Here is a 26,436-nt window from a genome sequence, read left to right as displayed (position 1 = left end):
TTAGCTGTGTTTGTTTGGGTGGTCCGATTCTTGTGTTTCAGTTTGGCAAGCTGCAAACAGCACAAAGTGCTGAGGTTATATCTGCAATATAAAAGATCAGGGTCATGTTACGGCTGCTAAATGGGACATAGTTTCTCTGGGCATTGCTGCATGGAAACCAATTGGAAAAACAAGACTAGCTATTAAAAAATAAATATATTATAATGAGAAAATGTCTAGATTCATTTCATATCACTTCATCTGTTTATCATTCATCCGTTCTTTATCACATATTACACAGTATATATTGCATTTGGCAGATTTTCACGCTTTTTCTTTGAAACTTCTGTCCCAATTTGCATAAAACTATATTTACAAAGATATTCAAATCTTTACATCAGGGCTGAAATTATTCCTTTCATCCACAAAAGGGTTCGAATAAGAAAAATCACATGGCAGCTTCAGGCTCGGGTGGTCTCATGCAGATTGATGTTCCTTTCATTTTATATTTAGCCTGAAAGTTATGCAGAGTCACAGATGACCCATTAAACACATATGTGGAGCTATTTCAGATATGTTTGGAACATGTGCCGGCTTCACGTGCTTATAATTCTTTGTGTATTGAAAGAGCAGCTGTCAGTGGAGTTGCATTACACCACCGTCCCTTCGTGCCATCTGCCAAGCTGAAAAATATGAGAACCTGCCAGCTCAGTCATGTCCTTCTCAGTTTATTGTGTATTTTTAATGTTCTTTTTCTTATTTGGACTGAAATGCAAACAGTTATTGGGCATACATAGATACCGGATAAAGCTGGTTGGCTGAAATAAAACATTGCAAATTTGCAAGAAAGCTGGAAAAACTAAAAGAAAAGTTAAATAATGTCTTCAAAGTTTACTCCAAATAACTGCTGATTATATCGAACTGAGATATTAATGGATATTTACACATATTTTCAACAATTTTACGTTTACAGTTTTACCAAATGTGTTAATTTAGAAAAAAGTATTTTAAAGGAGATAACAGGATTATGATTTTATTGTCCAGGACTGACTTAGTTTCTCTTCCACTCGGTCCAAAAAGGCAGTGTACGCTCCTCTTCTTCGTTTGTGTCTCTGCAGAAAAGAGTTGGAGAACATTAATAAAGGCAAAGCTCCAGCAGAGGCCGTTTTCATGCGTTAAAAATAGCTGCTTTTGTTAGCTAGCATCGAGATCTTTTTATTGTGTATTTCCAGCACTTGATTCGTTTCATTCTAATAACCTGTCAGGCAAAAAAAAAAAGGAGAAATTGATTTTATTTTTTAACTAGTGACTGAAATGAAAGATGTACTCATTCCTCTGTGTGGTGCTCCTTTATGATAACATAACAGGCAGTGAAAAGCAGTGCTTGTATGTAATAAGAAACAAAGCCACTGTTACTGTATCAGTATCAAGCTGTACTTTACTTACTGTTGGTTCTGGAAGTACTGAAGTTTTATCTGAACTGTGTATTATGTCTTTTTTAAGGTCACCACTTCATGTGCTTCTGTGTTTTTTGAGATAACATTCCTATAAAATCCACCTTCTGCTTAAGAGGACATGGATAATATCATAGATATGATCTACTGACAGTGTAGGAAGCAGATTTTGGAGGCCATGGCAGTGGAGGAAGGAAAAGCGTTGGATCCCATGTTGGTTCTGCTGGTTTAAACGTATCCATTCCTGTCTTCGTGCTTCTGGAGCTGCTGTCCACCTCAGATCTGGTGGTTCGTACTGGAAAAGAAACATCTGTATAACTGTCTGCAGATGTGGATGCAGTCATGATGAGGTCAGAGAAGAAGGATACGCACATGTGTCTAAGTGATGCACTTTAAAAGTCACATTGCCGGGGTCTTTCTCATATGTAGTTATCATGTCTGGAAGGCCTTCAGCAAGCTGCAAGAGGTTTCAGTCATGTAGTTTAGGTTGTATCGCCATCTTGTGTTCAAATCAAATATTGCATTATAAATTGCAAAGTGCAAGACCATGATTAGCCTGACCTGCAGAGTTTTAGACAAGATTAATGTGCAGAAGATGTGTTATGAAAATATTCTGTTTTTCATCACTTACGGGTCTGAAGTTGTGAGGTTTGGGGTTCCTGTAAGGGCCTGGAGGAAACTTCCCTCTTCTTACGAACATCAGCTCAGACTGGAGCGCATCTGGAGGTCTGTGTGTTGTGATGAACTTGGGAGCAGCTTTCGTCTTGGTACCTGCATGCACGATGTTTGGAAATAATCTTTCTTTTATCCTTCCTGTTGCACTGGACTGAGCCAAAGCTGCTTTCGGGTTTGTGTTGATTCGTTTTTTTGGAGAAAAAGTCTGACGACTGTAAAGTTTCACAGAGAATTCTGGTGGCTTGATGCTCCACGAGTCACTTTGGTTCCTGCTTTCTGTCGGCTTAAAGAGCTTGCTTCTTGTAACGGCGAGATCCTGACTTGCAGAGAAGAGGATTTTTCTTTCAAATGACACCGTGGACTTTTGATGAAGCAAATCGTGCCAAGTCATTTTGATGGAGAAATATGATGAAAACTTATATAGAGTTTCAGGTAGAAGGCTCACTGAGGACAGTTTTAGCCACAAGAGCGCTAAACAGTGTGACTGATGGTTGATTTCTGACACAACACATAAAAAGTGTTGCTTGGTTACAAGTCCCTTTTGTCTGGAACAGAATGAATGAAATTTAAGAGGGATGAGTTTAGAGGGACATTTTGTAAAACCAAACAAGAACTTAACGTTTGTCCTCTGAAAAAGCTGAAACCATGGCACCTGCAGTTCTCTCAGCTCATGGGGGAATAAAATGTTTAGTTTAAGCAGTCCAAATGCTGCATTTGTGACATATTTATGTAGATAAATGATTTAGTGTAAATTATTAATAACAAATAAGATTAAATTGTGATTTAAACAAAGTTTGTGCAGCTGTTTTGGAATACATATTAATAAGCTAAAGGGAGGAAACCTGTTCTGTGGAAGTGCACAAATTCAATATAACTATTACACACACACACAACTATAAAAACATCCGTAGAGACAGACAATCATTCCAGTGCTTCCAAAAACAGGAGAAATACTTTGTGTTACTTAATTTTGGCTCAGTCATAACCATTACAATTACATTTTTTGACTCCCTTAATCAACACATAAATCTATACATGAAATTCCTCAGCACAGCATGAAAGGTAGGAACGTTATTTGAGACAAGCATCTGACAACAATACTCTAAAAGCATCATGAAATGCCACCTGAAGCTTTTTCATTTTAGCTTTGCCATAAATAAGCAGCATAAAATGGTTATTCCAAGATGCTTTCAAAGCCTTCTTATCCTTTTTTTTCCTTACAGTTACCTGTTCAACATGCAACCTGAATCAAGACTGAAGGGATATTTATATTATAGTAAGATTTTTATCAATGAGTTTTATACATTATTCACTTTAGATGGTAAATTAAATTTTGATGTAATATATTTCTAACATATTTCCCAAGATGTCGGACCAAGATGCAAGAAAACTTTTGACTGGTTCTGCTTTACAGGGTATATTTTTTCATTTTTAAATTAAATATGCCAGATTTCATTTCCTCTGACTCAGTAAAGCGCCACTACTGAACTGTAGCAGGTTTTTAAGCCCCTGAAACAAGGTTAACTCCTGATCATCTTGCATGTAGTCTCATTTCTGAGTTCTCACCAGCCTATAAAAGTCAGTTCTAGATTGACTCTTGTGTTATATTTTTCTTTGTCCCTTTCTTTTCCTCTATTTCTCAGATTATGTCCTCTTGCTTTTCTTTGCTGAATAAGCCACAGTGCTTGTTCAAAGCATCTAGTGCAGGGGTTGTCCAAGTCCAGTCCTCAGGATCTACTATTTTACAACTTTTAGATGCATCACTTTAACAACACTTTATTAAAGGAATTGCTCGTTTCCAGGATTCTGCAGAGCTGAATGAAATGCAGATTAGGGAATTCAGCCTTTTGATTGACCAGACTTAGGCACCCCTGAGCGAGTGTACTCATATCCCTGGGCTGTAAGAGAAAAGCTGTAAAGTGCATTTTCTCAGCCTTGGGATGCTGCAGAGCTTTGGAAGCTCCACTAACGTGCATGATAAATGTCAGGAGCATAGTTTTAAGGTCAGATGATGTGTAATTTGCAACCCTGATGCAAAAGGGAAAAACTGAATACAAATAACTTACAAACTGTTGTTTTATTTACATCTATGGAGCCAAAATTTGCATATTTGAAACAACAATCACTTTAAAATCCCTTTCTTGTACCGTCATACTGAGATATCAACATAACCACTAGATGGCAGCAGATTTCACAATCCTGCAAATGGGGAGTCCTTCAGCAGCTGATTCACACAGGTATGAAACGATCCTTTATTTATTGTCATCACTAGCTGACTCTTCTGTTTTTATCTGCCACATTCTAAAATCCAGGGTGAAGGTTAATTTTAGTGACAATTCATGGTAGAAACTCGCCAACCTCATGAAGGTTTACAGCATACAGGGAGTTTCACGAGCTGTTTCCAGATCTGGTCTGCAGACATGATTCATATTCCAGATTCCTGCTGCAATCGCTTTGTCAAAGAAAGCTGTTTACTGTCAACCTGCTACATTAAACATTTTACTGACTGAACATCCTGCAAAACCACAGAAATAAAGAGGTTTGACGATAACAAGGGAACATGTGGCTTTCTGTGTGTACTGTAACTTCACGATTCTGGCAGGCAAAGAATACATGGAACGCCAAAACCAAGTAGCCGGCATGGTGTGCAGGAACATCTGTGCAGAATATGGACTGGAGACCCATAAGTCCCAATGGGAGACACCTCCCAAAGTGGTGGAGAATGAGAGGGCTAAGATCCTCTGGGACTTCCAGATTCAGACCAACAAGATGGTGGTGGCCAACCAGTCGGACATAGTGATCATGGCAGCAGAGGAAAGCCGTAGTGATTAATATCCATCCCCAATGATGGAGATATCAGGAAAAAGGAGAATAAGGAACTGGAGAAGAACCAAGGCCTCAAGGGAGACCTGGAGAAGGCCTGGAGGGTGAAAACAACAGTAGTACCCATAGTGATCAGAGCATTGGGGGCCGTGTCCCCCACACTGGAGAAGTGGCTCCAACAGGTACCTGGTGAGACATCAGACCTCTCCATCCAGAAGAGATCAGTCCTAGGAACAGATAAGATACCGCATAGGACCCTCAACCTCCCAGGACTCTGCAGAACCTGAGCTTCAGGTGATCAGCCACCCTCCCACCGTCTGACAGATGGTTAATGATTAATCATTGAGATTTATATTTAGGCCTACCACATAACATGTAACTTTTCTAATAATAGTTGAGTTTTTTTTAACAGTGTTATGTTGAACTGTGGCTTGAATTTCTAAGCAACATTATATTTACATCATACTTATCCGGAATTTACAAAAAATATGTTTCAATTGTTGAAAATAATCTCACATGGAAATAAAAAGAAACTTTCCTTTTGATTTGAAATGTTGGCTTTTATTGTGTAATGTTTGGAAACATTCCTTTCCTTTTCTGAACTACAGCCAAAATATAGGAGAAAAAAACACATTTCTTTATGTCTTACTAGTTATTTGTCATGAATCTAAAATGTTCTGAGAGGCCAGGGTGTTAAAGCAGTGGAATTGGATGTCAGAGTTTTGACTTGGAAGAAGCAGAGCTGAGGAGACGCTGTGGTGCAAACACTGATCTGTATTCAGTCACTTTGTTGATACCAGACTGGACAGCTGACACAAGAGAGCAAAGACAACAGGAAACCTGAGCTGAAACCAAACGGCGCCTCTGATGGACCTGACCTTGCTGCCACTTTCAGAGCCTCCGCTCAACCCCCGGGCCCCTCAGACCCGTGTCGGAAATCTCCATCACTTGTATCCATTGTGCAATCAGTGGCTTGAAAGCAACCATTACAGGAGCCTATCAGACACGCTGAGAAGCTGTCGATCCTGCCTCACAGTACGCTCAGAGATGTTACTCCGACAGCAACACGGAGTGTAAATGTGTTATTTTAACATGAAGAGAGAAAGAAACAAAGCAAAATTCTGCATATGAAACAGCTGGAGGACACAGAAACAAGCTGAATCTAAGCATCTCCGTCTGAATCAAAGACTTTACTGATTTCCTATCAAACCATCATCTTTTCAAAGTCTGCGAGTCTGGACCTCCGTCTGTTCTTTCAGAAAACACGGTATTTCATCTCTGTTATCATCGCTGCTATTCCTTCAGATCGAACTTGTTTCCCTCGTTTTTCTACTTTTATCTCGGCTCAAGTAAACGTCGTCTTTGCTGTTTGACCAATCAACAAATTGAAATGTCATTCATTACAAATCCTACTATTTTTTTTTTTTTTTTAAAGCCATATGTTCATACAAGTGCCGACATTTAACAGTCCCAAACAGCTTCCAGGAGAACAGGAATTAGCAAAGAGACTCAAGAAAAGATATCAAAGAAATCTCCTTCTAAGGGAGATGTTGAAAACATAAGTTGCTATTACAGCTTACAATCATCCAGTATTTGTTTACAACTCACAAGTAACCTCCAACTCAAATGCTTCTGGACATTATTGTCCTTTATTTTCATAAACGAGGCCCCCAGTTTAACTGGTATACCTCATAACTGGTTGTAGGCCAAGCCGCCAGCGGTCAGTTGGGGTTTGGGTGTCTGGTTGGAGGCTAGAGGTCAGAGTTCAAGCAAGAATAGCTCCTGTCATGACCCTTAACAGCTCTGAAATGACATCTATTTCCTTCATCGACTTGATATAACATAACCTCCTCCACTAAATGGCGCAAACACACAGCAAATTTAAATTTAATCTTCATTTAATCACTTCTTTAAACCCGAACAGTGTCAGACACACAACTGACTGCTGATCTCATGAGTAATAACTCGTACCTGACTGACAAAGGCAGTAATCCATCAGCTTGTCTGCTTGCAACCAAAATAAGCACTTTCACTCTTTACTGAACATGAGGAGCCTCAGGTGGGCGATAAATCAGAGTTGAGACTTCTTCTTATCAGCAATCCAAATAAAACTAAAACTTCACACAGCTCTGCCTTTAACAGAGTCATTTGTGTTCGGCTCATTTGACTGCTGATGTTTTTCTCTTCTGTTGTCCTTCTATAAGAGCTAAGTAGTGCAATCAGTTTTCCTGTTGGTGGTGGAGGTTAAGGTAATTATATACAGTTTGAATTCCTGCATCATTTAGCTGATATCACAGTTCCCAGGGGACACTGCAGCGCTGCCATCTCTGCAGAACTGATTGTAATGAGAGAAAATTACACAAAATTAGCTTTTGTGTAGATTAAACTATTAAAAGAGGCATTTGTTTACCATGTTCTTTACTCCCTGGATTTAACTTGATGAAGCATGACATGTATGTGTGTGTTTTCCATCCATGAGGCTGAGGGAACTGCTGCTTGTGAAAGAGGAGATTGAAAGAAAGGGAGTTGCTTTTATTTAATTTTTTTTAACCTGATGGTTATTCCAGGCTCTTACCAGGTTGATGGTCCAGGAGATTTATGAGGGAGGGGTTTAAATCCCTGCTCAGCCTGGGAGTCAAGCTGCAACAAGACATTCAGGCACCTTCATGTTGCACAGGGAGCAGAGGAGTTATCTCTGACTGGCAATGCTGTCGTTTTCCCAACAGTTTCCCCAAAATCTGAACTAAATCAGCTCGCTGATGCTGTTTCAGGCGGCGCAACAATATCCTCAGTCTGAGGTGGAAAAGCAGTCTTTCCTGAAGAGGTTGTATCCTTCCTGTCTGAAAAACAGTTAAATAAGTCTTTTAATTAACTGTTTAGTACATTTTTGTACCAGATTTTTATCTGTTTTCCATAATGAGAAACTTTGTGGAGTTTGGTGGCTTTTAGGGGAGAAATTTGCCCCTTTAGAGATTACATTAAGAAAGATATAAAACATCAAAAGGAAGAAATATCTGCCAGATCATTTATGTCACTGTTTTTAATATTTTTTTTTAGATGCTTTTAGAGTTTACATTTTATGTTTTACAGCTAGAACTGAGCCTCCGAGTCTGTTTCATGTCTCCTCCCTCTGAACAGATGAGGTTCCCAACCACCTCCTCAACCAGTCAGACTCCATATTAGAGGCGCACAGCTCCAGTTACAACATGAGAATGGAAACAAGTTGTTAATGTGATTATCTGGTTTATGCAAAAATCCGACACTTTGGCTGAGATTCCCTGAAAAGTGGAGCATGTGCGCCATCTGTTTTAGTGTTTTAGGGTGATGACTAATAAGACATCACTGCTGGTCAGATGTGAATCCTCATGAGATTAGTTTCTTTCTTTTTTTTCTCTTTTAGAGAAGATAAAAACAAATGCAGATAATAACAAACTTTATCCAACTCAGGTTTTAATTATGGATGTTTTATCTGTGAATAACTGTCTTGTGTGAGTGTCCGAGGCAAAGCCTTTCAGTTGCATCTGAACTGGATGGAAAAATACAAAATCTTGTTATTAACAGTTTGGTTTAGATTATGTTTTTAAAAAAAAGTTGATAACTGATTTTGTTTGGATAGAAATGATTTTTATTGACACAACTTCAGGGCTTGGAAAAGTGCTTATTTCTCCTTTGAGGCAGACTGACTAATATACTGAACCACTTATGACTTGTTTAATTTTCAAGTACATATACCCTGTAATTGTGATTAAAGATGATTAATCATTTAAAATGTCTGAATTTCTTTATTTTCCAGTACTACTTTACAGCAAGTTTAACATGCAGAGGTTTGAACAAACAAAGTTATAAAATCTGGGAAAAATAAATATAAAATCTGATACATTGAGACTATTTTCTGATGCTTGAAACGGCTTCCAGGTCAAGGGAAAAGCGCAGAAAATGAATCAGAACTGATTTTCTTTCACGTCTGACCGCATGATGGTTGCGAAAGTTTGGAGGTTTGGGTCATGAGAAGGCAATGCTCCTCCTAACGCAGGGTGATGCTGCAGGAGGCAGCAGCGTGCGGTCAGCCGATGCCTCCGTGCGCCTCCAGCCTGCCCACACTTTCTCCAGACAAGAACAACAACCGCCTTAAGTCCGTTTAAAGTGGCAGAAACCTCAACATTTCCCGCTGTTTTGTTTGCTTGGGGTCAGAAAACCTGCGCGCCCCCGCTGCGCCGCGTGGATTTCTGGTAAGACGCGACGCGCGGCTCGCGCTTTGCTTGGACAAGTCGCGCGCTGACCACAGCAAAACGATGAGATCTGGAAGTCTTTTGCAACTTCTTCTCTGCTTTGTGGGCTTGCTTCCCAACGCAATGCACGCTCAGACAGGTAGGTGTACTCCTGTAATTAGTGTCCTGCTCTGCGCCATCTGCTCGCTGGGAGGATGTCTGTCTGCCTCACTGAAGAGTTTACAAAACCTCCAAAGTTTGGTGGGAAATTAATCTGACGGAGGTTTTCCCAGTGTGAGACAGTAGAACAGATTTAGCAGAATCTGATCCTGAAGATCTACTATCCCACAACGTTTAGAGTCATCTCCAACACCTGAATCAGATGGATGACTTCCCTCTTCCTTCATCTCATCCGGCTCTGCAGAGGCCTGGTGGCAGACATTCATCTGATTCAGGTGAGTTGGAGCAGGGTGCATCTAAAAGTTGCAAGATCTCAAGGACTAAACTCTAACTAGCACGTCAAGCCACACACACCTCCAGCCATGGTTAAAGTATGTTGTTAGGACACAGCTCGGTGTCCTGTCTAGAGTTTGGGCCTCTGTCGGGATGCTGGGTCTCACACTTTGAGTCGACACAGACTCAGACTTGCTGTTGAGGTGATGAGGAGTGACTGAGAATGCAGAGGAGCCGCGAAGCTCAGACAACTCCAGTCCTTTCTTTCAGCAGCTTTTCTGCATGTCACTGCTGCAGCACGTCATCAGGATATCGGCTTTCACTTGACCTCTCAGGTCAGGGTTGAAAGCTGTTCCACGCTGACGCAAATGCTGGCTCTACTTTGTTAGTTTGTTTTGGTTTTCTTTCCCCTCTCCTGCTACCAGCAGCGCAGCATCTTTATCCAAAACCATTACACGCATATAGAAAAGACCTTGCTCATCATTTAGTGACTTGTCTGGCGTCTGTTTTACACGTGGACATGAATCTCGTGGCCATTGTGGGGCCCTGACATTGTCTCTTGCATGCAGAGAAGGCAGCTTTTACTATCTTGTAAAACAACTCTAAGTTCATGTTCAAGGAGTCTTTTTCACCTGCTGACCTTTTCCATGTAACAGTTTTGATTTTATATCACATGAAACCCTCTTTGGGCTCGGTTTGGTCTTAAACTTAAACTGTTTAGATATATATTGACCTCAAACAGAGAAGTATAATACTTAGTGTTGGAGTTTATCACTGTAAATGCATGTTATCATTTTGCTATGAAGCAGATATTATGCTTATTGCTGGTTATGTTGTGTTTCTACAGAAGGGTTGTGGCTGGAAAATAGCTCTGGGGGTTCAGCCAGTTTCAGCCACCCACAGATACTTACTGTGTTTTAATACTAGAATGACAAACTTTTCACGCATATCTGGACGTGACCTCATTCCTCCCGGCAGCTGGATGATTTCTGATGACCAATACTATACAATCACACAATGATGCTTAACCAGTGAAATGCCTTTCAGTGTGTTGTTGTGCAGCTAGCAGAGTGAATAAAAAGGCTGATCACTCGGAGGCAATTTGAAGAGGCTCAGAGTTTTTCTCGAGTTGTCTGACCCACGATTATGCCTGTGATTTAAACTCAGTCTGTTCTTCGTCGTTTATGTTTGGTTTTTAGATCCGACACTTTGTCTGACTTGCTTTTATTAAGATCGTAAAGAATCAGTCATAACAATATAAAATGAATGATGAGAAAAATCCATTAATCGTGCTGTATATCAGTGTTTGCTCTAGTTAAAAATGTCTTATTATGATTTTATTGAATGCAAGAGACATTAGAGAAAAAAATCCCCTCTCACCCTGACATGGAGGAAAACCTGACACATCTTGACCTCTGTGACGAAGAAAAACCTCCTCATAAACAAGAAGAAACTCTCCTCATTTTATCTCTTGTTAAACGTTGATGAAAATCCTTTTTCTAGTTTTCTGGGAGCCCGATAAGAAAATCTGTCTCAACATACACTAAAACATAAAAGTTTTTGCTTTTTCTTAAATTCTAAACAATTACTCAACTGGTGTTACACTTTATACAAATCCTAGCCCTGCTTCAGCTTTCTGAGGAATAAATCAACATAAGCCGACTAGTGGACAACATCAAGCAACTGAGCAGTAATTTGGGGTAAATTACCTCCCGGAACAAAGAAACTGCTTTTCCACCCTCCAAAAACATTCCTCGTGGGAAAGAGGCATCCTTTTTATCCTTTCTGTCCCACCCAGTCATCCTCCACAGGATGTAGCTTGTCTGTTATAATCATTTTATGATTACAGGTAAGCTTTTGATACTTCTGTTTTTCTGCCATTTTAGATGTGGGATTTGGAGTTTTTTGTCTAAAATGTGATTCCCAGGATGATTTGGGATCATGAGAAAGTTAACAGGCTTTGAATTTCTAATGAAACAATGAAATGTGGTCAATATTTCCTGAGCAATGGTTCAATTTTGCGGTTTGGCTTGTTATCCATGCGTAATGTGTATTGCAAACTTAATTAGTGTCCCATTCTGAACTGCATAATCAAGCTTTTTCCATCACTTCTGTGGTCAGTCGTGTAACCATATCGCAGCTTTGAAAATCTCTCTCTGAATGTTTTTATGGCGTCGCCATCCAGCCAGAGCTGATATGTCTATAAGTATTTGATCATTGCTGCTGGCTTTCTCCGTGAACATCCAGTGTTTATATCTTGCCTCCAACTGTGCTTGCAGCGCTCCCTCCAGAGTGCACATCGGGTGGCCACTCGGTTCTGCAGAACCCCTACCGAAGCGCCACCTTCAGCTCCAGCTGGCTGCAGCAGTCGGCCCTGCAGGACTTCATCTGCGACCACTCCCTCTCTCCAGGCTGGTACCAGTTTCAGATTTTTGACAAGCCGGCCAGTATGCCCACAGAGTGCGTGGAGGTAAACACTCTTCTTCCTCTAAAGATGTTTTTTTTTCTTTCCATCAAGGTCTGAGCTTGTACCATGCGGAGTATAAACTTCAGTTTTTTTTGCAACTAAGAAACTTTTTTTTTTTTTTACTTTGATTATAAAATGACGTCCATTTCCCCCCTTTATCTCCTTTACAAGCAAACACTGATTTCTGTTCATGTAAAAAAAATGTAATAAAAAATAAATGACCCTTTACATTAGTAATGAGTTTCGCACAAAGTCAAGCTTGCGCCTAGTTTGCAGTCTGAGAAAATATTTTCTTACCAAATATGTCACATTCAGCGAAATACTCTTCAACCAGTTTTTCTTTTCTCTTTAGATTAATTTGGTAAATTCCAGTAGATTTATGTACAACAGATGTCTCGGTTGATTTTCCTTTAATTACATATATAAACAGCTCAGTCTGTGCGATCTCCATCTGTGACCTCATGCAGAGAAACTCTGAGGCGGCGCGTCTGTCATCACTGAATGTTTCTCCATGCATCAAAAGCTAAAGTCTTCTTATGTGTGTGCAAGCAAGGATGTATGTGACTGGACAGTTAGAGTTGTTAGCATGTAGATATTTATGAAGGAGAGAGCGAGGAGAGCTGGAATGTGCCTCATTTCCTGCGGGTGGCCTGCTGTGAGCCTGAAGGATCCATCTGAAGTCCTTCTGGCTTCCCAGGGCATTGCTGCTCTCCCCTGGTGATGGATAACCACACGGGGGTTGGCGCAGGAAGGAGGAGGGGACTGCTGACAACATGGGTTACATAATAAGGGAAAACTTTTATGGTGGTGAATGAAAATCTTCTCTTTTGGGATTTTTTAATAAATTCTGTGTAAAGTAATTTTACACGTTTTCAGTGGTTTCATGATTTTGTTTCTTTTGATGACACTTTTGGAAAATGTCTCCAAGTACACCTGGGTGCACAAGGCGTTCTAAGGAATGTGTGTTTTGCCATTGAAGTGTAAGAAAGTTCTCCTGTCTGCTTTGTGCAGGTGAACCACTGCGGGACTCAGGCTCCAGTGTGGCTGTCTCTGGGTGAGGGCGAGTCCCTGCCGGGCCCGCTGGATGTCAGACAGCTGACGGCCTGCGCTGCCTGGCAGACCTTCCAGAGCAGCAGCAAAGACTGCTGCATGTTCCGCATCCCCGTAACCGTCCGGAACTGTGGAGGTTTCTATGTTTACTTGCTTCAACCCACGCAGGGATGTATGGGGTACTGTGCACAAGGTAGGTCAAATTAGAAAGTTTGGCCCATGCTTGTAAGGTGTTGGTATGTAAAGTTTATTTAAGAAACAGTCACAAAACGCTGTACACAAATGGAGTAAAATAAATAAGTGCCATTACAGCTAATACAGATAAAAAAATAAGCAGGTAGTTGTGAAAAGAAGGGATGGAGGGGTGGGCGAGCCTGCAGAAAAGTTTTTATCTAACTTTTATAACTTCATGGAGTCTATTAAGCATGTTAGTGCAGGGGTGGGTCTACAGGGGGGCAAAGGGGGCAACTGTCCCTCTACTTTTTCCCTTAAATAATACTTGTGAAACATATAATTTGTAAACCCAAAAGCCTCTCAAAGCTTGGAACAAAAGAGGCGACATAAAGTCCACAAAAAGACAGAACATTTTAAATGTAATTTTAAGGCCCTTAGAAAAGGAGTTATGGGCGACATCAAACCACGTGTTACACAAACAGTGCTTGGTAGTTGTACATGGTGGTGCATCGCAGAAAGGGAAGAGGCAGAGATGGTCTGTCTGCAGCTTGGCAGAGTGGAGCAACAGAGTTGCACAGATTTCACACCAGGTGAAGTCAGTTTCCACAGGTGATGTTTTACAACTCAAAGATCAAGTCTGTTGAAGACAACAAGTAGTCGCAGTTTACCGATTACTGACTCACGCGCATCATGTAATATGTTGGAGCATATTTCCCTCCTTATCTATCTATCTATCTATCTATCTATCTATCTATCTATCTATCTATATGTATATGTATATATTATATAATATTTTCTTGGCTGTGAGAAGCCTTCTTCCAAAAGTTAGATGATGACCTCTTTGTTACCATTGTAACTGTATATATACAGTAGATTAAATCATTCAAATATTTTTTTTATTTTAAGATGATTTATCAACATTTCTGTGTTTTTAATGCATCAGACTCTGGAGAACATAAAAAACAATTTTACATGTGCTAAATAAGATTTTTTTGAAAAGCATACCCACTGATAAAACTATGACTGACTTACATCTATTAGCAGTAAGGTCAGTTAATGCGTTTGCTCATCTATTCTATTCTATTCTATTCTATTCTATTCTATTCTATTCTACAATCATTTAGCAGATGTTTTAAACCAGAGCGACTTACATATGAGAGTGAGAACAACACAAGCATTAAATCAAACAGTAGAGGATATTGTAGGAAGGTGCTAGTGGACTGCTGGAGTCCAGTTGGACACCGGTCTTGACATGTAGTGCTACAGGCTTTTGTTTTTTTCTCCCCCACCCCATAATATTACCTAGTTTAAATGAATACAATAATATCTCCTCATCTTCCTCCTGCATCTTTTCTGTCTGCTCTGAAAAGACAAACAGAGACATAAAGTCGAAGGATAAAAAAAGTGCAGTTTAAGTAATACTTCAAAAATAAATCCAGAAAAACCTAAAAGAAAACGTCACCAGCTTATCTAGGTGTGTTGCGATAAAATGTTTTGTAGAATTCAACCATGTTAAGACAACCTTGGTTTACAGACTCAAGGTCCAAGACAACGGCACAAAACAAACAATAAAAACTTACATAGGGCAGGCCATAAGAAAGGATGTTAAGATTTTGATGATCCTGACAGAGCAAATTCATGCTGAAGAAGATTTATTACCAATGAAAACAAACCACAAATCATGTAACTCTTATCTCTTTATCTATTAAGAGATGCCAGAAGCTTCACCCAGAAGCCCACTTATCTGTGGTCCTGACGAGGTGGACATCGGTGGAGTTTGTAAAAGTAAGAATCCTGCTGGTGTGTTTACAGCCTACGCTTTTCGTCTCCTGTTAAGTCAAACACCCAGAGGCGGCAATTCCTGGTCCAGAAAGTAAAAGTCCTGCCATGTTTTTGGATCTACCTGTACATTTAGACCAGGTGTTTTTACTAACAGGCTCGTTTATCTGGCAAATAAACTGCTCATTAAATTCAGCTGGTTTGGTGACTGGTTGGAACAGCTGCCGGACAGGACTTTTACTTTCTGGACCAGGAATGACCTCCTCTGCAAACACCCAAACAATCAGGAGGTCAAGGAGTTGCCATGCGGTCAGGAATTCACGGCCAGCCCCTTTCACTGCTCCTCTTAATGAACTGAGCATGTGTCCTGTTATCCACTGGGCCTCGTCTCCACGGTGATGCCGCCTTGTCTGCATTGGTGAATTATGCCACAGCATACCACTCTATTCAATTCCAAAGCTGACTTTTCTCTTATTATTCCAACAACAGGCTTTGCTGAATACTTTGTGGTTGAGATTGTGCATAAAACTCACATTCCTCGCCTGCTGCTGCTTTTCCTCTTCATAATCTCTGAAGTGTTTGAGGTTTATTCGTTGTCTTATTACTTTTTCAGAGTAGAACATTTTAGTTGTGACAAGATAGGTCAAGTTTATAATGTAAATATGCTCATATTAATGTTGAGACTGGCTAACTTCCTGTAAGCAGTTTGATCATACAAACCAGTAAGAAACCACGTCTGAACAGAGCAACAGGGATTTTTTTTTTTTTAACACAATCCACAATTCTTCTGTTTCTGAACAAACATGGATTTTTAAAGTTTGCCTTAAATCTATTGTAAGCTTTTTAATTCTTTAAATCAAATTAAAGTGTGGATTTTGTGCAGGTAAATTTATTTAAAGTGAAATGCATTTTTTTACACAACATTACTGCAGATTTTGTTCCTGAGTTTTTAAAAAAAAGACAACAAAAACAAATGTGAAAGAAAATCTCGTGTTTCCTTTATTTTATTAATTTAAAAATGGGCCTACTGTATCTTAATAAAGATAATTAAAATATATAGAATATAAAAGTGCACAGCTTTAGCATTACCTCTTATTCACATCTTTTGTTCCTCGGCAGGTCAAAGGCAACCATTCAACGTTACATTTATAATTTTAAAAACTTTCAGAGTGCAGAACTTTGCCAAGCAGCTCATTTTAATCCATAGTGTGATTTACAGACAATGATCTAATCTTAGAGTCATTTTATATGGATACACTTTTAGATTCCTAGAATCACTGATAAGTCTTGGCATTATGTCATGGTTTTTATTGCATTTTTATATCCTAATTTGTTCTCTTGCACAAATGAAAATTGCTCATATTTTTCTTGTTCTGGATGGTAGCGTCCAGAATTTTACTGGGATCCAGATTTATCTTTGATATCTTATAAAACCTGTTGGGAACTTCTACGGTGTATTTTGTCCAAACATTTATTTTTGAGTGACATGCATGTACACTAAAAATGGCCCACAATGAGAAAGAGTGGTTAAAAAACATGCTTGGATCCAGATGGTGATCTGGATCACTCCCAAAGTTTAATGGGTTTTAAGTTAGATCAAGACCAGTTCTCAGAAAAAAATGATCATGAAATCTATTCAGTAAAATCTCTAACAAACAGACAAATGGACGGAGAAATACTGGCAAAAACATAACCTCTACCACCTCCTTGGCAGAGGTAATAACAGGGTACAAACAAAAGTAAACAAAAGTAAAAGTTTTTCTTATGACAGATTCATTTATGTTACAGACAGATAAAGAGTTGTTTCTTTCATATTTCCACCTGAATACATGCTTATGGTTACTTATTATTTTTATATCAACTTCCTACTACAGAAGCAGAGAGATGTCCTGTCCATGTTCTCCAGCCTGCGGCCTGGATAAATGATGAATGTTATGTATTTAACTCCAAAACTCATATCATATGATGACAATTATTTTACCCAACTTTTATATTAAATTATTGACTTTTTCACTATAAAATGACACTATATATGTTTCCATCCTCTCTGTGATGGCACATTGTCATTCATAAATGTATTCCTGGGACCCTTGTTGCCCTGCAATGTCTTGAAGCCACACTTCAGTGTTTTTTTTCCAGTCCAGTACATACAACTCAGCTAACTGAGCTGGAGTCATCATTACACTGACTTTTTTTTTTTTTTTTTCTCATTACACTGACTTTTACTGAAGGCAGAGAGCTCAGAAAAGAGACAGATAGATGCCAAGTTTAAATTAGCTTTTGTTAGAGGACGTCTAAATTTGAAAATCTGGCAAAGCTCACTAGTGCTGCTTTAATCAAATCAGTTAGTAATCTACCTGATCTTTCTGTTTTTGTCCATCAGCTCATCAGCCCCCGACCCTGTCTGTGCCAGTGATCGTCTCAGAAGTGATCGCTAACACCGTTTACCTGAAGTGCAGCTTTGACAGCATCTCCAACAGCTCTCTGGGCTACGTAGTGGCGTGGTCCCGTCTTTCACCTGAAGGCAGGAGAGAGGAGCTCAAACAGGAGACCACCTTTCACACCTCCGCCTCTATTGAGCTGGACGGCTTCAATCTCCGTTTGGGGGATAAGGTGGGATTCAGGAGTTTAATGTCACTTTACAGTTCAGGTTGTTTCATAGAAACTGTGAAAAAGTCTTAACAGCACTTTAAAAGTATCATACAGCAGAAACTGTGTCGTAAACGTACGCTGTGTATGTTTACACACCCTCAAACCCTGCTGACAGAAGCTGATGTTGGGCATGTACGTGCATGTCCATCCATCCATCCATCCATCCATCTATCCATCCATCTATCCATCCCCATCCATTCATCCATCCATCTATCCTTCCCTTCATCTATCATCCATCTATCCATCCCCATCCATTCATCCATCCATCTATCCTTCCCTTCATCTATCCATCCATCCATCCATCCATCCCCATCCATTCATCCATCCATCTTTCCTTCCCTTCATCTATCCATCCATCCATCCATCCCCATCCATTCATCCATCCATGTATCCTTCCCTTCATCCATCCATCCATCCATCCATCCTTCCCTTCATCTATCCATCCATCCATCCATCCATCCATTTGTCCATCCATCTATCCTTCCCTTCATCTATCCATCCATCCATCCATCCCCATCCATTCATCCATCCATCTATCCTTCCCTTCATCTATCCATCCATCCATCCATCCATCCATTCATCCATCCATCTATCCTTCCCTTCATCTATCCATCCATCCATCCATTCCCATCCATTTGTCCATCCATCTATCCTTCCCTTCATCTATCCATCCATCCATCCATCCCCATCCATCCATCCATTCCCATCCATTTGTCCATCCATCTATCCTTCCCTTCATCTATCCATCCATCCATCCATCCCCATCCATCCATCCATCCATCTATCCTTCCCTTCATCCATCCATTCATCCATCCATCCATCCATCCATCCTTCCCTTCATCTATCCATCCATCCATCCATCCATCCATCCATTCATCCATCCATCTATCCTTCCCTTCATCTATCCATCCATCCATCCATTCCCATCCATTTTTCCATCCATCTATCCTTCCCTTCATCTATCCATCCATCCATCCCCATCCATTCATCCATCCATCTATCCTTCCCTTCATCTATCCATCCATCCATCCATCCCCATCCATTCATCCATCCATGTATCCTTCCCTACATCCATCCATCCATCCATCCATCTATCCTTCCCTTCATCCATCCATCCATCCATCCATCCTTCCCTTCATCTATCCATCCATTCATCCATCTATCCTTCCCTTCATCTATCCATCCATCCATCCATTCCCATCCATTTGTCCATCCATCTATCCTTCCCTTCATCTATCCATTCATCCATCCATCCATCCATCTATCCTTCCCTTCATCCATCCATCCATCCCCATCCATTCATCCATCCATCTATCCTTCCCTGCATCCATCCATCCATGTTCTGACCTGCTTAATCCAGTGTAGCCTTAGCTGGAGCCTGTCCCAGCAATCACTGGGCAAGAGGCAAGGTCCACCCTGGAGAGGCCACTTTTAAACTAGTACCAGTCAAACCTTTGTTTCTAGACTCTTGATGCTAAAAAATCCACATATAAGGCTGGAAAACTATCAGAAACCTAATAAATAAGTAGGATAAAATGTTTTTTTTGGTGGCTTCTGTTCACCACTGCAACAGGCACCTGCATGCCCCAAATCAGCTTCTCCCACTGACATAATGGGAGATATGGATTAGTTATAGTTAGTAATAATTTTCCTTAGAAGTTAATGTTTGCGAAGATAAAACATTAGTTCCACAGATTGATCTGAAAACATTAATAAAAAATTCCAAATTTATCTGATAAATATACAATTTTATATTTTTTATCTGGTGACTTTCTGAACTCATATTGCGACCCCCAAGACTTTAACCCTTAGAAAGGGGGAAATGGCGCATATATTATATTCCTTGAGATTTAAAGCTCTGGGCTCTGGTGTACATGAAAACAACTGAGTTTCCATTCTTGTGGAAATAGGTCCTAAATATAAAGCAACTATAGATTTAAGCAGCAGGGTCTGAGAGTGTTACTGAAACACTTTACCATGTTGAAGGGTTTCAGTTTCTTATTACTGCGCTGTGAGTGTGTGTGAAGCCTGATCCAAAACTTTTGATGTTTTCAGGATTTTTTTCAAACCTTTTGATTTATTTTGTCCAAACTAGGTACAGGATTAACTGACCTGGTGTGATTAGGACATTTCTCAATGGACACTTAGGTTTTATGGCTTGAAGAGTAAAAACAATAGAGCTGAAGTTTGTTCCTGTATGTCTCTTCCCCGTCAGACTTACTGCTCCTGTTCCAGTTTCTTTTTGGAATCTCCTGACATTCGGAGTACCCCAGTAGAAAGTCAGGAGTTTCTGGCTGGGATAAGAGTATGTACCAGTAACCTGACACACTTTAGATTTTTAAAATGGCATTTTACAGGTAAACAGTGGCTTCTCCTGCTGAGTGAAACATGTCTGTGAGTGACTTTTCTTTTTAACAATGACTTGTGCAGTTAAAACCAGAAGTGAGCACTGTTTCTGAGGATGGAAGACTGTATGAGCTGGTGGTTGAGAGCACGGTTCCTGTCCCATGTCCGGATGGATCGTTTTCCTCCACAGAGAGCTGCGCTTTGTCCCTGCAGATCAGCACAAGCAGTCAAGGTGAGAACATAAAGGAAGATGATGAAATATTAAATCAAGTCACTCAGTCCTGCAGTTTGCAGGATTTTCTGCTTAAAAATTCACAATTTTACAGATAAACTTTTACAGATATGACATGGTGTCATTGACATATGAAATGTTTTCTTTCTCTCAGCAGCTGACTTTACTCGCTGCGCCGCAGAAAGGAGTGTTTCAGGAGATCCTTTATTCCCACGGCCATTAGACTATATCAGGGGTGCCCAAGTCCGGTCCCCGAGATCTACCATCCTGCCGTTTTTAGGTGCAACCCTTCTCCAACACACCTGAATCAAATAAGTGGCTTGTTAGCAGGCCTCTGCAGAGCTGAATGACATGCAGAAGAGGAATTCAGCTATTTGACTCAGCTGTGCTGGACAGGGGTTGCATCTAAAGGTTGCAGGATATGGTAGATCTCGAGGACTGGACTTGGGCACCCCTGGACTATATAATACCTCCTTAATTTTAGTCCCACATGTACATGCATCATCTTTGGAGAGTGGTATCGCTCTCTCTCTCTTTTTTTAAAACCTCCTTATGTTGTTTTTAATGTGATGATAACTGATGTCTATCTGTTCAATTACTTATTTAGTTTTTAATACGTACTTGTGAGAAGTGGAAGAGCGAGTGTTTTTATTGAGCTGCCAGACAATTTGAATTTCCCCTAAGGGATGAATAAAGTTCTATCTATCTATCTATCTATCTATCTATCTATCTATCTATCTATCTATCTATCTATCTATCTATCTATCTATCTATCTATCTATCTATCTATCTATCTATCTATCTAGCTAGCTAGCTAGCTAGCTAGCTAGAAAATAGCTAGTTAGCTAGAAGTTAGCATGCTAACCAGGTAGCACTGGCCCTTCCCCTCATGCAGTTCTACTTTGCAGCTAAAGCTTGTTACAACCTCTAACTTTTATTAGTTCTTAAGGCTGGGAGAACAAAAAAAATAATTATTTATCATCTGCTCCATTCATACACGATGAGAAGCTTCGTCTACATCGGAGCAGTGATGTTTATACTTTCATGTGCAATGAAGCCATGATTTCATATTTAACAAGAAACTTTGGTCTCGATGATGTGAGTTGCGCACGCGGCTGCGTCCCTGTGTTTAAAAGCAACATGTTGTAAAACTTTCCCGACTTTCTCACCACCCTAATCAGCTGATCCAATGTGGTTTTGATAGCCAAATACAATGTGATCTCGTGCAAGTAATGATTTTGAGAACCCATTCTTTTTACATTTTTTGATGTTTTCAGTAAAACACAACTATAACAATACTATCTATTATTTATGTGATAATGACATTTAATCACTTGAATTTGTGTCATCCATTAAATCTCCTTCTCTTCACCTCAAACTGGTTTTCTACAAATCTAAGAGTGTATAATAGATAATCATGTGCTGTAAATGTGTCATTTGTGTTGCAGATGAGGTTGTACTGGGTGCAGATCTGTTTCTGTCCTCCTGTGTGGTGGACCTTCCTCAGGGCCCCTGCAGGGATGGAGTGTGTAGCCAGACTCTGATCCACTTCAGCCCCATCACAGACTTTGTTAAAGATGGTGAAAGGACGACACAGATCTCTGTCAAACCCATCGTCACAGATCATTTCCTCTGGAACGGCCATTCCCCAGAGCCTGCGCAGGTAAACATATCCAGGTTTAGAAGAATCATTTTGTGTATTCATACTGCATGTCCTCAGCTGTTAGTGAGCGAATGACACTGACTCTCATTTTCAGATACTGGTTAAGGACGTCCCCTCAGCGTACTGTTACTACTTCACCGATCCCCACATGACCACGTTTGATGGCAGGTACTTCAGTTTCATCTCAAATTATCAATGGAGGACTTAAACTCCAAAGCGATTCATTAAAAATATTAGATAAAAATAAATTAGCATGAAAACTGTTTTAATTAATTAAGAATTTTTCAATCATTTTATAGTTTTAATCCATTTATTTCCAGTATTTTCTAATATTTTTCTGCATTTTGTATCCATATAGGTAGACAATTTTAAATGCAGTTTTAATTTATTTATTAATTTAATTTTGTGGGCTACACAGTGGCGCAGTGGTTAGCACTGTGGCCTCACAGCAAGAAGGTCACTGGTTCGATCCTTGGCTGGTTTGGACAGTGGCCTTTCTGTGTGGAGTTTGCATGTTCTCCCCGTGTATGCGTGGGTTCTCTCCGGGTACTCCGGCTTCCTCCCACCATCCAAAGACATGCATGATAGGATAATTGGTCACTCTAAATTGCCCCTAGGAGTGAGTGTGAGTGTGAGCATGAGTGTGGTTGTTCGTCTCTCTGTGTGGCCCTGCAATGGACTGGCGAGCTGTCCAGGGTGTACCCTGCCTGTCGCCCAAAGCCAGCTGGGATAGGCTCCAGCTTCCCCGCGACCCTGAATTGGAATAAGCAGTTCAGAAAATGAATGAATGAATTTAATTTTGTTGATGAGCTCTGAGATTCTTGCAGGTCGTCAAATCTTTTATAGAAAATAAATAAATGTATTTAAAAAACTATAAATGTAACTATGTTAAAGTATTTTAAAAATAAATGAAGAGAATAAAAATGAATGAATAATAAGATAATTCAGAATATATATAAATTTAGCATATAATAAAGTTTTTACTGACTGACTTGCTTTTATCTATTTATTCATATACTATATATTTTAATGTATTTTTATTGATGTATATTTTACTTTGATTACTCAGGTACTTTCAGAACTACCAAATAGGCACCTTTGTGCTCTACAAGAGTCGTTTCTGGCCGTTCGAGGTCCACGTTCGTCAGTGGGAGTGTGGCAGCTTGGTGCACGCTGCGTCCTGCGTGTGCGGTTTCGTGGCGAGGGACGGCAGTGACGTTGTTGCTTTCGACATGTGCAATGGGGAAATGGGTGAAACCAAGCCTCAGCTGTCCGTGAAGAGCAGAGACTTGAACAACAGCGGCATTCGCATCACTGAGTCCTACCAAGGACGCAAAGTCACCGTGAGTGGGGATTGATCTGTGAAAAGTGAATGAACTTTTTCCTGAACGGTGTAAAATAAAACGATGTGATTTATTAGTTTTTAAAGGCTCTGAAGACAAGTTTACATAAATGATGACATATTTAAACTGATGTAAAATATGTTGCCTTTTCCCCTTTTTAATGTTCTGTATTGCAGATGACATTCTCCTCCGGAGCGTTTGTTCGTGCCGACGTGTCTGACTGGGGAATGAGTCTGACCCTGAGGGCCCCGAGTTCAGACCGAGATCACACCGAGGGCCTGTGTGGGACCTACGATGGACAACCAGGCAACGACTTCCACTCAGCAGGCAGGGCCAAACTGGAGGATCTGCAGGCTTTTATCTCTGAATGGAGGTCAGTGGTTTTCCAGTGAAACTGCCGTCTGCTGGCAAACGTTTGGGTTCAGGTGCACCGATTAAAGCCATGTGGGGGTCAAAGTGCAGTTCTTTTGTTTGGATCATTTACAGTAACGTGTAACCTTTGTTGTTAGCAGTCACTGCCTTCCGTTTCCTCTCTGTAAAAGTTTACAGCCTCAGCTGCAAAAAATATTTGGGGGTTTACAAAAGGCAAAGCATGAGAGTTGTGTTCTCCCTGTATTTTTGTTTTTCAAGTTTTTAAATGTCTTTTTATGAATCCCTTGCTGTGTGTTTCTTTAAATTGTGATAGTATATAGAGTAGACTGGATCATTTCTGGACACAAATACGGAGGCCAAATGTGGACAGGATTTACTTAAACATGGAAAAACTTTTATTTTATGATGCGTTGCTTCTATTAAAATCAAGACAAGCATATATTTTTCATCAAATATGAAAACGTATCACTTTCAACTTTTTTTATAATATACAATTATGTTCAAAATAACCTTATAGTATATTATATTATAAAACATACATGTATGTGTATTATATGTGTACAATAATATATGATATTAAGAAAAATACAACTAGAAAGCATGTTTTCTATGTTGTCTTGTGGGTAAAATACTGGTTTATGAGATTAGTGAATGATTGCATATTGTTAATATTTACATGTTTTAAAGTGTTGCATATTTTATAACAGGGTTAGTGGATGAGTGTCACACCGGATTTACTTTATAACAAGGCTTTCCATGAGGTGTAATCCCAGTTTAATGCCTGTTTATTCGTTGCTTACAGACTCCCTCCAGGCAGCAGTTTGTTTGACGCTGTTCCTTCACATTCAAGACCTCTAAAAACTCGCAAATACTGTACCTGTCAGGTGGATCCCCACATCTTATCTCCCAGAACCCCACCTCAACTCGCCTCCTCCTCTGACTCCACCTGCTCCCATCATGGAAACATCCATTTTCCCAGTGTCATCCCCACTCTGGATGTTACGGCGGAGTATATCAGTTCGGTGGAGCCACTGAAAGGACATGAAAGACGGCGCTTTACACAAAGTCGCTCGACTCTAAAAGTTCAGAATAAAGATCGGCACTCTCAGGCTCGAGACAGAGGCTCTTCTTTGGGAACAACCAGCCGCCGTCAGCACAGAGGCCGTCAGCACAGAGGCCGTCAGCACAGAGGCCGACGGCAAACCTATCGTTACATTCCTAACTCCCCGCACCAGAGTCTGAGCCAGTCCGATCTGGAAAACTCCTCCTACTTTTTCCCAGAGGATCACGAGCCAGCAGTACCGCTCGATGTCTCCCTGATGTGGCCCACACCTTCTGGCCTCAGCCAGCAGCAGGCCCAGGCTCAGTGCCAGCAGACTGTAGCAAACTCCAGCATCGCCACAGGTTGTAGGACCCTGCTAGAAGAGGTGATGGTCCACCTTGTGGTGGCTATGTGTGTTACTGACCTACAGCTGAAGGATGAGCAGTCGTGGCTGAGTGCAACATTACCGCTGCTGGAGAATGAGTGTGAGAGGAGGCTGTTGGAAGAGGGGAGGAGACAGGAGGAGTACCCAGATGTTCTCGCCATCCTCAAATGTCCAGGCCTGTGCAACGGGAACGGCCAGTGTTCAGAGTGGGGTTGCGTCTGCTTCCCAGGATTTGGCTCGTACGACTGCAGCATGTTGTCTGGTAAAACAGTTAACACGTACCAAACACAGACACAAAACTAACCACAAAGACTCTTTCATGCCTGCATGACCAAAAAACAGGAAGCTGCAGATCTAAATGCTCATAACAGGATTATACTTTGCTAAAAACCCAACACAAAAACACATGTCTCATGCACTTATAATAGTTATTCTTATAGACAGATTTATGAATGCGAGACATCTGGTTTTTGATTTGGACTGCACTTCCAGATCTCCCGCTCTGTGCTTGTCTGCAGACCAGATCCCAGAGATCACCAGGTTGGAGAAGGAAGGTCTGTGTGATGTCCAACAAGGAGGCTGCTCCACCATCCAGGTCCATGGTGAGGGCTTCAAGGACTCCTACGAGCTCAAGTGTGAGTTTGTAAAAGAAAAGGTATTTTCTGCATCTTTTGCTGTTTTTTCCTTTCCTTATGTATGCATCCTCTCTACAAGCGTAGCCATAAAGTTGTGCACAAGTTGTCAGTCGGGACATGTGAAGCTTCTCACCCAGATAAACACACGATCAGGAAACTGGTTTGGAATTTGGTGCTGCATTCAACCCATAGGCCGTATATGAAAGATGGACGGAGCCTCCGGCGGTAAACTGAGAAGCCTCTGTGGAAGTGCATAGAACTGCAGTTCCTCTTTAATCCGCTAGGGGCTGCAAAACAGAGCAAATCCTCATCGACTCCCATGTTAAAAAGACCAACTTCACAGCAGAAATAAACATGTTTACAGCCTGTTACAAAAATCCATTTCAGGTTTAATAAGTCAGGTTTACCTTCATGACAACTGTGGGGGGAGTGAATTTTTTTCTAACTCGCCTGTTTAAAAGTAATTTAATCTTGAATTTCGGCATATTTAGGGGCGTGTCCTTTTGATTGACAGGTACCCAATCTCCTGCTTCAAGTAAGAAGAACGTAGAACAACCGTGGTTTTTACCCAGTTAACAACGTGACTTAGCTTTAGCCCGCTTACCTCCGTTAGCTGGTTAGCTCCTGTTATCTCCAGGTTAGCTTGGTTAGCTCTTAGCTACAGAAAGCTGGAGTTCGCTCAATGTCAAACATCCACCATGACG

At 40.5% G+C, this 26,436-nt stretch overlaps 2 protein-coding genes across 2 annotated transcripts in view; one reads left to right on the top strand and one right to left on the bottom strand.

Annotated features, from left to right (window-relative positions):
• Positions 1-1,004: 1,004 nt before the first annotated feature.
• On the bottom strand, positions 1,005-2,499 carry cUnh7orf78 (chromosome Un C7orf78 homolog; the record flags this gene model as incomplete). The annotated part of the gene is made up of 4 exons (XM_079240576.1): positions 1,005-1,091; positions 1,586-1,728; positions 1,806-1,890; positions 2,065-2,499. The coding sequence occupies 4 exons, from the start codon at positions 2,497-2,499 to the stop codon at positions 1,005-1,007; spliced, it is 750 nt and encodes a 249-aa protein (XP_079096702.1).
• A 10,688-nt stretch (positions 2,500-13,187) lies between these two features.
• Positions 13,188-26,436, top strand: part of vwde (von Willebrand factor D and EGF domains) — a 38,064-nt gene continuing 24,815 nt past the window's right edge. Inside the window, exons 1-11 of the mRNA XM_079240781.1 lie at positions 13,188-13,302; positions 14,994-15,068; positions 17,446-17,675; positions 19,930-20,019; positions 20,145-20,292; positions 21,741-21,955; positions 22,050-22,123; positions 23,025-23,298; positions 23,475-23,671; positions 24,473-25,359; positions 25,616-25,752. Coding sequence (XP_079096907.1) covers positions 13,209-13,302; positions 14,994-15,068; positions 17,446-17,675; positions 19,930-20,019; positions 20,145-20,292; positions 21,741-21,955; positions 22,050-22,123; positions 23,025-23,298; positions 23,475-23,671; positions 24,473-25,359; positions 25,616-25,752 — 2,421 coding nt within the window. The 5' untranslated portion in view covers positions 13,188-13,208. The remainder of the gene's footprint in view (positions 13,303-14,993; positions 15,069-17,445; positions 17,676-19,929; positions 20,020-20,144; positions 20,293-21,740; positions 21,956-22,049; positions 22,124-23,024; positions 23,299-23,474; positions 23,672-24,472; positions 25,360-25,615; positions 25,753-26,436) is intronic.

Source organism: Telmatherina bonti (genome assembly GCF_933228915.1).
Source record: "Telmatherina bonti genome assembly, chromosome: 5".
Lineage (NCBI taxonomy): Eukaryota > Metazoa > Chordata > Actinopteri > Atheriniformes > Telmatherinidae > Telmatherina > Telmatherina bonti.
Note: the sequence above shows the minus strand (reverse complement) of the source record. Positions and strands in the feature narration are given on the sequence as shown.